The 16,698-nt window shown below is 35.9% G+C and overlaps 1 protein-coding gene across 12 annotated transcripts; it reads left to right on the forward strand.

Annotated features, from left to right (window-relative positions):
• The first annotated feature begins 3,153 nt into the window (after nucleotides 1–3,153).
• LOC110817695 (uncharacterized) lies at nucleotides 3,154–15,563 on the forward strand. Of its 12 annotated transcripts, none has more exons than XR_015813047.1 (4): nucleotides 3,154–3,670; nucleotides 8,521–9,776; nucleotides 14,799–15,100; nucleotides 15,392–15,563. XR_015813047.1 is itself a non-coding variant. In XM_088206904.1 (3 exons), the coding sequence occupies exons 2-3, from the start codon at nucleotides 9,302–9,304 to the stop codon at nucleotides 15,439–15,441; spliced, it is 525 nt and encodes a 174-aa protein (XP_088063030.1). In that variant the 5' UTR covers nucleotides 3,154–3,670; nucleotides 8,521–9,301; the 3' UTR covers nucleotides 15,442–15,563. The 12 variants fall into 12 exon arrangements, 2 of the variants coding, with proteins under 2 accessions (XP_088063030.1, XP_088063031.1); XR_015813048.1 differs by lacking the exons at nucleotides 14,799–15,100; nucleotides 15,392–15,563 and adding exons at nucleotides 14,077–14,147; nucleotides 14,210–14,583; XR_015813050.1 differs by lacking the exons at nucleotides 8,521–9,776; nucleotides 14,799–15,100; nucleotides 15,392–15,563 and adding exons at nucleotides 6,894–6,964; nucleotides 7,049–7,297; nucleotides 7,608–8,091.
• Nucleotides 15,564–16,698: the final 1,135 nt, after the last annotated feature.

Consider the following 16,698-nt stretch of genomic DNA (forward strand, 5'->3'; position numbering starts at 1 on the left):
AAAATATAAACATAGTTTCTATACTTTTTATTTTCATTAGATTTATTTTTTACTTTATTTTATATAAATTTAATTTTTATATTTTTAAATAATATTCCATTTAGTCATTCTTCGTTATTAAAATTTAATGCTATTTACTCTAAATATCATGTGTAAAATCTCTTAAATGTAATATCTTTTATATGTTATTAATTTACATCAAATGTCACATAATATGTTACATGATATTTGACGTAATATGAAATTTTTTACATATAAATAAATTTAAATTAATCTACATTAAAATAAAAATTTATATATTTTATCTAACTCCACTCCACATATAACATCTGACACGATAAAAAATTTGGAAACGTAATAATTAAAACTGATCCACATTAAAACAAAAACTTATGCATATTAGCCATCTTCACTCCCCTTCTCTCTTTTTTTAAATTTATCTCCTTCATTCCTTTCTCTCTCCAACCTCACCTTTTTCTTTTTTCTATTATCTCCAAGTATTCTCATATGCTTATCCGGAAAAGAAAATATTCAATCGACATACTGAGCTTTGATATACTTCGAATTCTGCCCCTGATTTTATATGAGTAATCAACATCACTTGATCACTTTTTTCTCTTCTCTTGTCGGCATAACATTTTTATTTTTTTCCCCAAAAGCTTATATATACAAATATACGTATATACAATTTATTAATTAATTTGAATTACTTATTCTGTAGGAAACTGATATGTATTAAAGATTATCTATAGTAATTTTACCTATTATATTATGAAGATGATAAATATCGAACCTCATCTATAGGGAATGTACCTATCATGTAGAAAAACGATAAGTGTTGAATATAATTTCTAAGGAATTTCGTGCCAATTTCTCAAAAGTAAAAAAAAAGAAGTTTTATATAATAAAAAAATATGACTTATATAAACTTTATGCAGCCAACAGTTCCACATTTTAATGGCCATTATGACCATTGGAATATGCTGATGGAGAACTTTTTGAGGTCCAAAAAGTACTGGTAACCTTCTGGAATAGTAAAACGAGGAGGTGCTATATTGACGAATATCCCAAAAATAAAGTTCGAAGCACATAGGTTAAAAGATCTTAAAGCAAATAAAAACTATCTTTCTCAAGCTATTGGTCGCTTGATTTAAAAACTATTCTTTGTAAAAACACTTTAAAGAAATTTTGTAACTCCATGAATAAAAAGTATTAGGGGACAACAAAAGTAAAACGAACATAACTTCAAGCTCTTCATCCTGATTTGGAGACCATGTGAAGACAAAAAAATAAATTTTAGATTATATCTGAATGATTATGCAAATTGTAAATAAGATGTGAATTCATGGCAAAAACTAAAAGATGTTATTATTGTTAAAAAGATAATTCGTTATATGATAACAAAGTTCAATTATGTTGTATGTTCAATTGAAAAATTAAAAGATATTGATGAACTTTCAATCAATGAATTATAGGGTTATTTAGTAATTCACGAACAAAAAATGAAGCAACAAACAAAGATGAGTAGACTCTACGAGTCTTATATGATAATCAATCTACACCATTAAAAAGATATAGTCGAGAAAGAAAAATGACAAAATCAACAAATGTGGTACAGAAACGTAAAGATAATTAATATTCTCATACCCGAGGAAGATGAAGAGATAATGAAAACAACCATTTAGCTTATTCAAAACCTAAGTTGGTAGACAAATCTAAAATTGAATGCTATAAATATCATAGGTATGATTATTATAGATCATAATGTTGAACTAACTTGTGGAAGATAGTCTAATTATAACATCCCACACAACCAGACTCTGAATTTTATAAAAGAAAACTAAAATTTGAAATAAATTAAAAAGAAAATTAAAAATATTAAGAATTGTAAATTAGTGAAATGAATTAGGTAATATTAAGGTTTGTAAATTAATACAACTAAGTACTTAGGAAATTAGAAAATATTTCATAAATTAATAAAATAAATTTATTTAGAAAATTAAGAAATTTAGAAATTAATTTTTAAGGAAACAGGAAATTAATTAAATTAAGTATTGTAAAATAAATAACTAAAACAATTTAAAAATAGTTTTAAACCCAAAATTAAATTAAATAGGAAGTTAGGGACTTAAACGCGGAAAATAAAAAAATTTGGGGGCTTTTTGGGCACCAAAATAGGGCCCAAGGACCCAAATGAAACAAAAATTCAAAATCAGGAACTTACTGCAATTATTGAAAATCCAGCCATGTTAGTGTGTGACGTGGCCATGGGGCCAATGGCCACACGCTGTGTGGCGAATACGCAAGTGTGCATACGCATGCGTGACATCTACACGGCGATATGATAGAGTGGTTTGCATGTTGCGGATGCAGATCGTGCGGTCAGGGATTCCTCATGCCAGGATTGTGATCTTGTGGGTGTTCTCGCCCTAGCCAATCCAACGGTTAGGAAGCCATCTACGCATGAGATCTAACGGTCTGTGTTCGTTGCGATTAGACGACTAGAATGAACTCTCGCATGGATCATGATCTAATGACCAAAAATACTTCCCACTCAATCCGATCGAACAACCTATATTGTATCTTGTTTGAAATTCAAACGAAAGACTAAAATCATGCATAGATCTTATTAAAGGATCGAGCTTTCAAAGGGTATAAAATGACCAAAAGACCATTAATTAAGCCCTAGATCGTACGACCATGATATAAGAGATTTTGGTTCAACGGCTGAGATCGCATCTCGATCGTGAATGGACGGTTTTGCCCCCCTGCGAAACTAACGACCCAGATTTCATGAAAGGAGATCTGATGGCTGAAAACTGACTTATTTAAGGAAAACCCCTCACATGGTTTCCTCTCACTTTGGCCAAAATGGCCGACAAGTGAGAAGGAAGGGAGATTACGCAGCCGTGATCTCCACCTAGAGTGAACAGCTTGCAGCTGCCACTACAAGCCAGAGGGAGGAGAAAAAGGGATCGGCACTGGCAATTTTATTAAAAAAAGAAAAACAAAAAAAGAAGGAAAAAAGAAGATGAAGGGGTTCAAGAGAGGAGAGAAGAGGGAGGAGCTTGCGATGGGCAATCATGAACGGGGAAGGAAAGAAAGGAAAGAGAGAGGAGAAGAAAGTCGAGGGAGAAGGAAAAAAGAGGGAAGATGAGTTGGAGCTCGCAAAGTGGCTATTGCCCGCGAGTGGGAAGGGGGAAAGAGATATTCATGAGCAACTGAGGTTGCAAGGTAGAGAAAGAGAGGAGAAATGTGAATGTGAACATGGGAGCCCGCATACGCAAGAGCGGCTGTGCCAGCGTGTTTGGGTGACTATTCTCACAAACGCAGACGGTTGTGCCCCAACAATAAGAATCCAGATCTGTAAACTTTGTAGGATCTGGTGTGCGTGGCAACTGTATGGTAATATCTAGGTAGCTGATCGCGTTGGGATGCATGACTTAGCTGCAGGTTGGCGTGCGACAGTGTGGGAGGAAACCTAGAGGCTGCAACCCGCGCCTCCTTCTGCCACTACTAAGATAAGTTTCGTTATTTTTGTTTTAAGTTTGACCGCATTGATCGGCCTCTAACCGATTTGATTTTCTACTGCAGGTTCCTTGATCTAATCCAACTACTTCGTATGACAAACCGAGATGTGTTTTATTTAGGAATCCCAAACTGATTCAAGGTAAATTCGAAAACCTGATCCTTTTAGACTTTAACACCGTTTAGTGTTAGATTAAGATTGCTCAATTTCACTTAATTAAATTAGGATTAAATTTGGGTTAAGTAGATTCATTTCGGTAATAAAATTAGAAATTTTTCTATAATCGGTACTTAGTTTCATGTATGCATAACGACATTGGGGAAGAACGTTCGAAGCATAATCATCTTTGGATGGTAAGTATATCTAGTAACTAAACTGAAGCCCCATTTGCATGTTTTTGAAAACAAAATGCATTCAAAATCAAAAGTTTAAGGGAAACTGAATAAATTTAAGAAATTGAGAAATGGTAATTAATAATCAAATTTCGTTAAATTAAAAAAATTGTAAAATAGGGATTTTATTCATGGTGTTTGATGCATGATGAAATTATGCATGTATTGTATTGATTAATCGTGAAAGTGATGATGATGAGTTTGAATGAGTTAGAATGGTATGCAGGTTGTATTAGAAATTATTTGTTCAGAATGAACAATTAACTAATAATATAAGATTTGTAAGAAAATGAAAAATAAATTATTAGGAAATGATTTAATGTAAACAAATGAATAAAATTCTAAAACTAAACAAATTAAAACATCAACTAATAAATTTAAAAATAAAATTATGAATTAAATTAAAATGGCTCATGGGAATAATTATTAAGTTGATCAAGATGAGAATGCAAGAAATGGGAGAGGATAAACATTTTAGATTGTAAGAATGAGATAGAATAAAAGAAATAAAAAGGAGGAACAATGAAGAAAATTTAGTTGGGTTGTAAATGGGTTTGAGAAGTGGGAATAAAATATCCAAAACAATCATAAATAAATTCAAACAACAAAGAAAATAAATCTACATTAAAAATAAATAAAACTTAAATTCACTTAAAAACAATATTTGCAAGTAATTGGGGTAATGATGAACAGCTAAGAGTTTAAGGATAAATTGGTTAAAAGGAGATGTTGGGAATAAACCTAATGGAACTAAATTATCACATGACACCTCTCCAAAACTAACTTAAATAATCAAATAACAAAACAACAAATAACAAATTTAAAATATAAAATTCCAATTTACTAAACATAACAAAATGGAATTCATGAGGAAAATTTATTGGAAATGAAAAGGAGGTAAATTGATAGAGTAGAGTACATATTGGATAAAAAGATATAGAGAAGTGTTACAGAGTTCGTAAGAATGTAATTGACATAGTAAGAAATGTGAAATGTAAACAAATATACAAAATAAATCAACACAACTAAATATCAAGCCACACAACTATATAATAAAACAAAAAGTTCAAAGAATTTTTCAAAATAAAATGTTTAATATACGTCATAATAGTATGACTGAAATTTAGCGGTGGGTGAAACCCTACCTATAGATAGATGAAAGCCCTTCCAAACATGGTTGAGATACATGTTCTCTTCTGGGCCACCAGGTGACGGATTATTGTGACTAATGTATGTGCATGATCTATTTGTGTGCCTTTTCAGTGAGGTAGTGGGAATCCAAATTCCAAAACAGTACTTGTTCTATTAGATACTACGCTTGCGATTAGAAATAACAATTGATAATTAGAGAAGAATAGTAGGAAACATAGAACTACGACCATCATCAAATAAAATTCTCACAAAACTTACACCCTAAGATGGTAAACTACAGTTAGAAACTGTTGATTTAAAATTCATGATTTTTTAAAAAAGATAAGAAAAGTTTTACATATGTGATTAATTGTATGTCGTATGCCGTATGCTTAGGGCGTAGTTTATTAGATGTATGTACTGAGCAAGTTATTTTGCTCACTCTATTTAGTTATATATTTTTTTTATATAAGAGAAGAACGATCGTAGAACGAATCGGGAGTTCTGTTTTTCACTTTATTTATGATAAGCTCTGTTTCAGTTTTGACTCTACATATTTCGCCACCTCATGATTGTAATTCACTATTACAATGTTATAAGGGATAATTAGTTAACACTTCCGTATTTTGATGTGTTATGATTGACTAATTTGAAGAATTACTCGGTATTTGAAGACTATAATTCTTTGATGGGACTGCAAGCTGTCACACTAATTTTTTTTAAAAAAAGAAGAAAAAATATCTTTATTACTAGCTCGCCAAATAAAGGAGCAAGGGGATGAAAAAACTTACCAGAATTTGTGGTACTAAGATCTTGGATGTAGCAACCATATGTGTGGAAACAAGTCAATCTTATCTAATCTAGACAAGTCATACCAAGATTCAATAAAGTTTGGAAACAACTTTAATGTATTAATTATGGAAAAATGACAGGTAATCATTCAAACTAAAAAAAGATAGTGTCATACAATTTATATAATACCATAAATTAATTTTTAATGTAATTTAGGATTTAATTATAAATATAATTTCTTAATTTTTTACTTTTTAATTTTAATTTAGAGTAAAAATAAAGTAAAATTGATGGAAGATTAAATTGAAAATAATTTTGGAGAAAAGAGGTGAAAATTTAGGTTTTGGAAGTATTTTTGAAAGAAAAATTGAAAACCGGTGATTAAAATATATTTAGAGAAGTTTCACCACGTAGGATGTCTGGTCAGCAGCCCCGACGAATCAGGACACACCGCGTGGTAGCGGATGCTGACGCCGTGCCACGCGGGGATCTGCGTGCTGGCGATCAGCCAGCTCAGATCCGTTCCTGCGCGCACGAACGGCCCAGATGCGTTCCCTCTCCAAACGCGATCGGACGGCCAGATTTGAACGCGTTCGGACGACCCATATTAGATTGCGATGAATAGTTCAGATTGGATTGCGATGAACGGTCTAGATTTATTTCCTATTTAATCGCGATTGGACGACCCAGATTAAACGCGATGGACAGCCCAGGTCAAAAGTGGATGGATATAAATAACCCCCATCCACACCAAATCCTAATCCTAGCCGCCAAATCCCCTAATCGGAGAAGAAGGCCTAGCCGCCGAGAATGAGACCGTCGCCACCAGCTGTCGCGCTGGAGCCCTTTTTTACCATTGCTCAAAATTTAATTTTAAACACATTCATGGTCAAATTGGAGCAAAAGAACGGCTGATTGGCTGGAAAGTGTGGGCAAAGCCCAACAGCGCTGCTGTAGATTATTCCACAAAATGCCTCCGATGAGGACTTTTTCGATTCCCGTTTTGCGTAATTTTTTTATTGTTTTGATCACCATTTCTTTCTCTACAGATTGACTGGAGCAAAATACCCAACTGCAACGTGAGCCGGAGGAGCCGCGGCACCGGAGAGCCCCGTCCCCGGTGAGTTTTGATTTTTTGGGCCAACCGAGACCCTTTAACATGTTTTCTCGTAGGGATTGATACAAAATTGGCCGAATCTGGCAGAAAATGACTGAAAACAGCTGACCTGATGTGGACTACTGCGACAGGCAGCGGCGTAGTCGTCGGATCACAGCAGAGCCACCGTGCCAGAATTCTAAAATTGGCCAAAATGGGTCCTGAGATTAATTTAGGGTTTGTTTGGGACATTTATAAGTACTTATAGCATGTTTTGATTTTTGAAGAAAAATTCAAGGAACTTAGGGACCGCTAGTAGGTGCAGCCAATAGTTTAGCCATTTGGGCATCAAATTGAGTAAGAATCTCTCACCCTATTCTATGTTATAGAATTAAAGTATAATTAACAATAAATACGGTATTTTGTATAATTTAGAAAATGTTCATGATTAATTTCAAATTGCTAATGGAGTTAAAATCGAAAACTATTTTCTATTGATTTTTATTGATTGTTTTTACAGTTTAAATGTATGATAGTGCCTTATTGATTTATTTTATACCTTTAAATGCATGTATTGTTGTTTTAATTATTTACGATTGAATTGAGAAATTTGAGGTTAAATGTAAACGGAAAACTTATGTGATTAAGTGACTGGATGAAATGACAGCCTTACTGGACATCCTAGGAGATGGTGGACGGACTAGGTACACTGGGAACCCTACTGTGAACGTGTCTCATACTGAACGGGGTATTGAGACTTGGTAATTGAGTACTCATATCGGACAGGGTATGGGGACGACCAGTTCACCCTCATTCCGGACGATGTATTGAGGTTTGGTAATTTGACGCTCACACTGGACGAGATGTGGGGACGGCCCGTAATTGAGAATATTAAAAGAAAAGTTTCATGCATAGCGGGACATCTCTATGAACTCCCATGGATATTAGCAGGCTGGTGAAAAAATGAGCAATTGTTGTTTGATGATTTGAATATGAAAGTATAATATGTGCTGTGTTACCAATTATATATGGGATCATGATATATATAATGTCATTGTTTCTATAGATTATTTTCTATAAGTGTCATTAGGATAAGTGGATGGTAAATAGTTTTATTATTGATAGATGAATTTGCTTAATTCAGTGCTCAATTAGTTGTTTTTGAGTTTTTTTTCTACCAACTTTCATTTCTTTGTCGGTGATATAGTTCGATGTTCTTAATAGGCTAGTGTAGCTCACTCCTTATTTAACTATTTTAGATTTAGAGCCCGATCTGCAAGAGGGTTGCGAGTAGAATACTAGTTTTCTTTATTTTCTGTTCATTTCCTTATTTATTTGTATTTCTTTCAAAAGGGTGAATTCTGTAACACTAATTAGTACTTTAAGTTATTGTGTAAGAAATGTAAACTTTGAACATTTATTTCGCTTTCGCACTTTAATTATCATTTATTTCTTTTAGAATTCGGGAATTGTTACAGTTGGTATCAGAGTCGTGTTCCTCGTACCCATTTCTTACACAAAATCCTTAGAAAATACCGAAAATAATGAATTGGCACTCAACATTTCTTTATAAAATGTAGGTACAGATAGATGAGGAGAGAAAGATCCCCATTAAACTAAGCAACCCATGAGAGTTCACTTAGAGAGGATGTTGATCGGTTATTTGAGATGGTGGAAGGACTTATTGCTGCTCAGCAGGCCCGAGAGGAAAAGAGGGAGCTACCTGACCCTCCCCCGTTGCCGCAAGTTGAGCCACTGCTGCAGCGGGAAGATCCCGAACCACTTTGATATGATCCTGCTCCTCCACAGTACCATCCGATACCACCACAGTATGATTTGATGCCCTAACCACCATATCACCTGGCACCACCACAGTACAATCCAGTGCCTCTACCGTATCATCAAATACCACTGCAGGGCCATCCAATCCATCATCAGCCCAGCCCAGTCCCTCATCCACGGGACCCAGCTCCTCTCATGATGGACTCAAGCTATATAGAAAGGTGTAAAAGACTAAATCCTTCTACTTTTGTAGGGGGATCCTCTTTTGAAGAGGCCGAGTTCTGGTTATTTGAGACAGAGAAGGCCTTCAAGACCCTCAGGATGATCCCCAAACAGAAGGTCATCCTTGCTACCTACATGTTAGTGGGAGAAGCAGATCGTTGGTGGCAACTCAAGTAGGCCACCTTTCCCTTTCCAGTTACTTAGGAACAATTCCTGACAGCCTTTCATGTAGAGCACCTCACAGAGTATCTCCGACATTTGAAGGAGATGGAGTTTGCACACTTGATCCAAGAGGACATGATTATATCAGAATATGCTCGCAAATTTCTGGAGTTGGATTGATATTCTCCTGAGAGCATGATGGATGAAGGCAGGAAGACTATAAGGTTCGAATGGGGTCTCCGTCCTAACATTAGACAACCATTGTTTGTGCTCGAGCTCAACACTTATTCGGCTGTTCTGGGCAAGGCACATTTAGCAGAGAGGAGCTTTTGCACATTCCTTCAAGCAGTAGGGAACCTCAGGCCCTCAGCTCCACACTGCAGATCAACACCTACTGCACCTGTTCAACAGAACAAGAGACCTAGGCCGATGACTCAGGCTCCCCCTCAGGTTCCAGCAGCAGGATGTGGCAAGATCTGTCAGTATTATGGCAAGGATCATGGGGACCGAACCTGCTATCGCCTCAACAACACCTGCCACATATATGGTAGTGCTCAACATTATGCAACGGAGTGCTCGAGGAACCAGAACCAAACTCGACCTCCTATCAAGGGCATAGCTTACAATCTCACTCAGCAGGATGTAGAAACCAACCTGGACGTGGTACAGGGTATGTACACTATATGTAACCATCTTGTTCATGTCTTGATTGATACTGGTACATCACATTCATTTGTTTCATATATTTTTGCATCAAAATTAGATGTATCACCTGAAAAACTTGATTTTGTATTATTTATATCTACTCTTGGGAGTAGGACACCACTGGGGGAGGTTGTATACAGGGCTTGTGTCATAGATATCGCAGATAGAAAATTGAGCGTAAACCTAATAGAAACTGACACGAAAAACTTTAATGTAATTTTAGAAATGAACTAACTAGTGGCGTATCACGCCACTGTAGATTGTTTTAGCAAGAAGGTTGTATTCAACCCTCCTAATGAAGAGTCATTTATAAATTAATAAAATCGTTTAACATTTGTTTTCCTCATGACAAATTTTCTTATTATCAAGTACTTTAACCCAACTATTTTCTCTAACTAGGCAAATCCAAGAAAGAAATTTGTATTAAAGAGATTTCGATAGTTCGAGACTTCAAATGTGTTTATGGATGAACTACCTGAACTGCCAGTGGACAGAAAAGTCGAATTCACCATCGACCTTCAGCCGAGCACCCAGCCTATTTCGGCGACTCCTTACCGCGTGAGCTGCGTTGAGATAGAGGAACTGAAGAAACAGATCACAGAATTGCAGGACAATGGATTCATCCGACATAGCGTGTTCTCTTGGAGTGCCAGAGTTACATTTGCAAAAAAGGAAGATGGGACGTTGAAGTTATGTATTGATTACAGAGGTCTGAACAGGATCACGATAAAAAATAAGTATCACATCCGCAGGATCGATGACCTCTTTGATCAGTTGCAGGTGCTCGGGTCTTCTCCAAGATAGACCTGCATTCAGGTTACCATTATGTAAAAATCAGGGCAGAAGACATTCCCAAAACATCATTTCTAGCTAGGTACGGGCACTATGAGTTCCTAATCATACCATTTGGACTAACCAACGCCCCAGCCATCTTTATGAACTTGATGAATAGAGTTTTCAGACAATTTCTAGATCAGTTTGTCATTGTGTTCATTGATGATATCTTGGTCTATTCAAAGAGCAGAGAGGAACATGTTCCCCATATAACTCAGGTTTTGCAGATTCTCAGGGAGAAGAAGCTGTATCCAAAGTTAAGTAAGTGTGAGTTCTGGCTTGAGTAGACTACCTTCCTAAGATACATCATATCAAAAGATGGAGTATTAGTGAACTCTGAAAAAATTGAAGCAGTGCCCGGATGAAGAAATTTGACATCGGTTAAGGAGATTCGTAGCTTTCTGGGATGGTAGGGTATTATCGCAGGTTTATGGAAAAGTTTTCTTGTCTAACTGCTCATCTGACTCGGCTTACAAAGAAGAATGTCATGTTTGTGTTGGACGAGAACTGTGAAAAAAGTTTTTTAGAACTAAAGAAGTGGCTGACTACTGCACCTGTGTTAGCCTTGCCGAGTGGATCGGGTGGATATACAGTTATAATGATGCCTCCTACTTAGGTTTGGGTTGTGTTCTGATGTAGCATGTGAATGTCATAGCCTATGGGTCCAGACAGTTGAAGAGTCATGAGAAAAACTATTACACCCATGGCTTAGAGCTTGTCGCAATTATCTATGCCTTGAAGACTTGACGCCATTATTTGTATGGGGAAATCTTTCATATCTATATTGATCACAAGAGTTTGAAACACATATTCACTCAAAATAATCTTAACATGTATCAGAGAATGTTGATAAAACTTCTCAAAGACTATGATTGCGACATCTTGTATCATCCGGGTATGGGCAATGTGGTAGCCGACGCACTCAGCAGGAAAAGTGCAGGTACATTAGCCCATTTGATGGTTTCAGAATACAGGCAGATAAGAGCCGCACAACAGGTTCGGCTTCAGGACATGAAGAGGGTCACATATTTGGGCCACCTGAGTTTTCAATCCTAGTTAATCCAGAGAATAAAGGAAGCTCAGTCCGCCGATTCCACCCTAGCAGCCCTCAAGAAAGATGCAGAACGGGAGTTAATTCAGAATTTCGAGTCTCTGCCGATGGGTTAGTCAAATTCTAGGACATAGTGTATGTTCTGGATGACAGTGAGTTAAAAAGAGACATTATAACAGAGGTTTATAACTCAAAGTTTGTCATTCATTCCGGAAGCAGTAAGATGTACCAAAATATCCAATCTCGATTTTGGTAGAATGGAATGAAAAGAGATATAGCTGACTTTGTTTCTATGTGTTTGGTATATTAGCAGGTCAAGGTAGAGCACTAACGCCTAGGTGGGCTACTTCAACTATTACTGTTTTTGGAGTGGAAGTGGGAACATATCACCATGGATTTCGTGACAAGATTACTTAAGGCATGCTCAGGACGTTATGCCATCTGAGTAATTGTGGACCGGCTTACCAAGTATTTCTACTTCTTGGCTATCAGAATGACCGATTCTTTGGATAAGTTGGCAAGAATGTATATCCGGGAGATAGTCAGATTATATGGAGTGCCAGTGACAGTAGTATTCGACAGGGATCCCATATTCACTTCTCGGTTCTGGTCTAACCTTCAGCAAGTTATGGGAACGAAACTGTCCCTTAGTACTGCATTCCACCCTCAGATCGATGGATAGTCAGAAAGGACAATCCGCACACTTGAGGATATGCTCTGAGTTTGTGTTCTTGACTTCGGAGGCCATTGGGATAACCATCTACTCCTGATAGAGTTCGCCTACAACAACAGCTACCAAATAAGTATTGACATGGCTCCTTATGAGGCGTTGTATGGCCGCCCATGCAGATCGTCAATATGTTAGGAAGAAGTGGGTGAGACATAACTGTTCGGCCCAGATATCGTAAAGGAGACTACAGCCAAAATAGTTAAGATCAGAAAGAATATTCAGACGGCTTAGAGCAGACAAAAAAGTTATGCGGACACCCGAAGGAGAGATTTAGAATTTGAGAAAGTCGATTGGGTGTTCATTAAGGTCACTCCTTTCAAAAAAATTAGTAAGTTTGGCAAGAGGGAGAAACTAAATTCCTGGTTTATTGGGCCATTTGAAATATAATTGGTACCGCCGCCTACAGACTAGCACTGCTTCCAAAACTTTCTATGGTCACAATGTGTTTCATGTGTTCATTCTATGTAAGTACGACTCGGACCCCTCTCATGTCTTGGCCCACAAGCCTCTTTCACTCCAGGAGAATCTGTCATACGAGGAAGTACCGGTCGGTATTATGGACTGAAAGAGTAGATTACTCCGTAATCGGAAAATTCTTTTTATTAAGGTCCTATGGCAGAATCACATACCGAGAAAGGCCACATGGGAGGTATAATCAAACTTTAGAGCTAAATATCCTCAGCTGTTTGATTGAGAGTGAGAGAGACAAATTTGAGAGACCAAATTTCTTTTAAGGAGGGAGGGTGGGAGAGTTGTAATACCTTAAATTAATTTTAAATATAATTTAGGGTTTAATTATAAATATAATTTTTAATTTTTTAATTTTAATTTAGAATAAAAATGAAGTAAAATTGATAGAGGATTAAATTGAAAATAATTTTGAGAAAATAGGTAAAAATTTGGGTTCTGGGGTATTTTTGAAAAAAAAATCAGAAATTAGGGGTCAGAATATAATTTAGAGAAGTTTTGCCACGTAGGATACCTGATCAGCGGCCCTGATGAATCAGGACGCGCTGCATGGCAGTGGACGCTGACGTGGTGCCATGCAGGAGGCTACGTGGGCGATCTGCGTGCGCGCGATCGAACAACTCAGATCTGTTCCCGTGCGTACGAACGACCCAGATGCGTTCCCTCCCTAAACGTGATCGGACAGCTATATTTGAACACGATCGGACGACCTATATTAGATCGCGATGAACGACTCAGATTGGATCGCGATGAACGACCTAGATTCACTCTCTATTTAATCGCGATCGAACGGCTCAGATCAAACGTAACGGATGATCCAGATCAAAAGCGAACAGATATATATAACTCCAATCCACACTAAACTCTAACCCTTGCCGCCAGACCCCCTCGCCGGAGAAGAAGACCCAGTCACCGGAAACGAGACCACCGCCACCTGTCGCCGCGCCGGAGCCTTTTCCTACCGCCAAAAGAGGTGAAAGTTTTCCCCTTGCTTAGAATTTAATTTTAAACACACTCGTAGCCAAATCGGAGTAAAAAAACTGACCGATTGGTCGAAAAATGTGGTTTAAACCCAACGTCATCGCCGCGGGAAATTTTACAAAATGTCTATGATGAGGCCTTTTTCGATTTCCGTTATACGTAATTTTTTTACCGTTGTGATTACTGTTTCCTTCTCTACAGGTTGACCGGAGTCAAACACCCAACTGCAACATGAGCCAGAGGAGCCATCACACTGGAGAGCCCCGCCGCCCGTGAGTTTTGATTTTTTGTATTTTTTAGACCAACTGAAGTCCCTTAACATGTTTTCTCACAGGGATTGATTTGAAATTGGCCGATTCCGGCCAAAAACGACCAAAATAGTTGACCTGAGGTGGACCACCGTTGCAGGCGGCGGCGCTATCGCCGGAGCATGGCGGAGCCACCTTGCCGGAATTCTGAAATTGGCCAAAATGGGCCCTGAGACTGATTTAGGATTTGTTTGGGATATTTATATGTATTTATAGCACGTTTTGATTATCGAAAAAAATTTCAAGGAACTTGGGGACCGCCAATGGGCGCAGCCAACAGTTTAGCCTTTCAGACATCAAATTGAGTAAGAATCTCTCACCCTATTTTCTGTTATAGAATTGAAGTCTAATTAATAATAAATACGATATTTCGTACAATTTAAAAAATGTTCATGATTAATTTCGGATTGGTAATAGAGCCAGAACTGGAAACTATTCTCTACTAATTTTTGGTGATTGTTTTTACAATTTAAATACATGATAGTGTCTTATTGATTTATTTTATAGCTTTGAATTCATGTATTGTTGTTTTATGTATTTACGGTTGAATTGAAAAAATGGAGGTTAAATATAAAAGGAAAACTTGTGTGATTAAGTGACTGGATGAAACGACAGCCTTTCTGGACATTTTGGGAGATGGTGGACGGATCGGGTACACAGGAAACCCTACCATGAACGTGTCTCATACCGGATGAGGTATGGAGACTTGGTAACTTGGCGCTCATACCGGACGGGGTATGGGGACGGCTCGCTTCATCCTCATATCGGATGGGGTATTAAGGTTTGGTAATTTGGCGCTCATACCGGACGAGGTATGGGGACAGCCCGTAATTAAGAATGTTAAAGGAAAAAGTTCATGCTTAGCGGGGACATTCCTATGAACTCCCGTGGATACCAGAAGGCTGGTGAAAAAAAGGGTAATTGTTATTTAATGATTTGAATATGAAAGTATAATATGTGCTATGTTACCAATTATATATAGGATCATGATACATATAATGTTATTATTTTTATAGGTTGTTTTTTATAAATCTCACTAAGGTAAATGGACGGTAAATGGTTTTATTATTGATAAATGAATTTCCTTAATTCAATACTCCATTAGTTGTTTTTGAGTTTTTTTCTACCAATTTTCATTTCTGTATCGGTGATATAGTGTGATATTATTTCTGAGATAGTATAGTTCATCCCTTATTTGACCATTTCAGATCAAGAGGATCAGGATCCAGAGTTTGATCCACGAGAAGGTTGTGAGTAGAGTGCTAGTTTTCTTTATTTTTCGTTCATTTCCTTATTTTTTTGTATTTCTTTCAAAAGGGTGAATTCTGTAACACTAATTGGTACTTTAAGTTATTGTATAAAGAATATAAACTTTGAACATTTATTTCGCTTCCGCACTTTAATTATCATTTTTTTTTTAAATTCTGGAGTCGTTATAATTTATGATATCCTTTACATTCTTAGATTTGAAGACAAATCTTCTAAACTTTGGTCAATTGCAAGAGAAGATGTATGAAATTCTCATTAACAATGGAGTATATCCGGTTCAAAATGATAATTTAGGTTTAATCACTCAAATTAAAATGACTGTTAATAGAATGTTTCCCTCTCAATCTCAATAACATACAACAATCATGCTTCTCACTAAAGTAAAGAAATGAAGCTTGGGTATAGCATTTTTATTATGGCCATATTAAGGTGGACTAAAGACTCTATAACAAAAGAATATGCTAACAATTCTTCCTCAAATTTCACATCCCTTACAACTTCTATTATTTATATTATTTTGAAAGAAAATGGAGAAAAAAATAAGAGCAAATCGTGTGAAAACAATAAAAAAACTTAGAGCAAATAGAGAGGAGAAGCTTGGTGGGATCCATATTATCATTGGTGGAGGGTAATCTCCAGGGTCAAAGTTGAAAAATTCAAGACTTGAATCCTTAATTTTATTTTTATTTTTATCTTTTATTGTATTCTAAAATCGATCTCCTAAATCTGGCTTGTAAATATTAGATTTTTTTTTAAAAAAAAATAGATGTCATAATGATAGGTTTGCATTATAAGTAGATCCCTAAAATATACCTGCAAATTCTAATTAAAATTATTTATTTTAATTAATTTCTTTATTTTTTAAATTAGAATTCTTTATTTTTAATTAAAATTCAAAAGTTAAAGTTGATTTCAATGTAATATGATTTGATGAAAATATGTTATTTTAGTATATTTAGAATTATGTTAGTGATATTTTTATTTTGTACTTTACATTACAAATACAACTTATCTAATATATTCATAAATTAAATATATAGACATGATTTACTTTATAAATAACATATTACTCATGTTAAATATACATTATTAAGTTAAAATATTTTCATATTTTTCAATAAATATAAAAATTATAGTATAGTTGTTAAGTGGATATATATAGTGTATGTGTATATATAATATTATATATGAATTATTAAATGTTCATAAATCCAAAATGATGGTATGTAATCCATGAATATCATTA

The sequence above is a fragment of the Carica papaya genome, chromosome 7, assembly GCF_054855325.1.
Source record: "Carica papaya isolate Zhongbai chromosome 7, ASM5485532v1, whole genome shotgun sequence".
Classification (NCBI taxonomy): domain Eukaryota; kingdom Viridiplantae; phylum Streptophyta; class Magnoliopsida; order Brassicales; family Caricaceae; genus Carica; species Carica papaya.

Coding starts and splice junctions, on each gene's coding strand:
- LOC110817695 (XM_088206904.1), top strand. CDS start 9,302: ATGATGGATGAAGGCAGGAAGACTATAAGGTTCGAATGGGGTCTCCGT. Junction 9,777..15,391: donor CAACCTGGACGTGGTACAGG/GTATGTACACTA, acceptor TGACCATTTCAG/ATCAAGAGGATCAGGATCCA.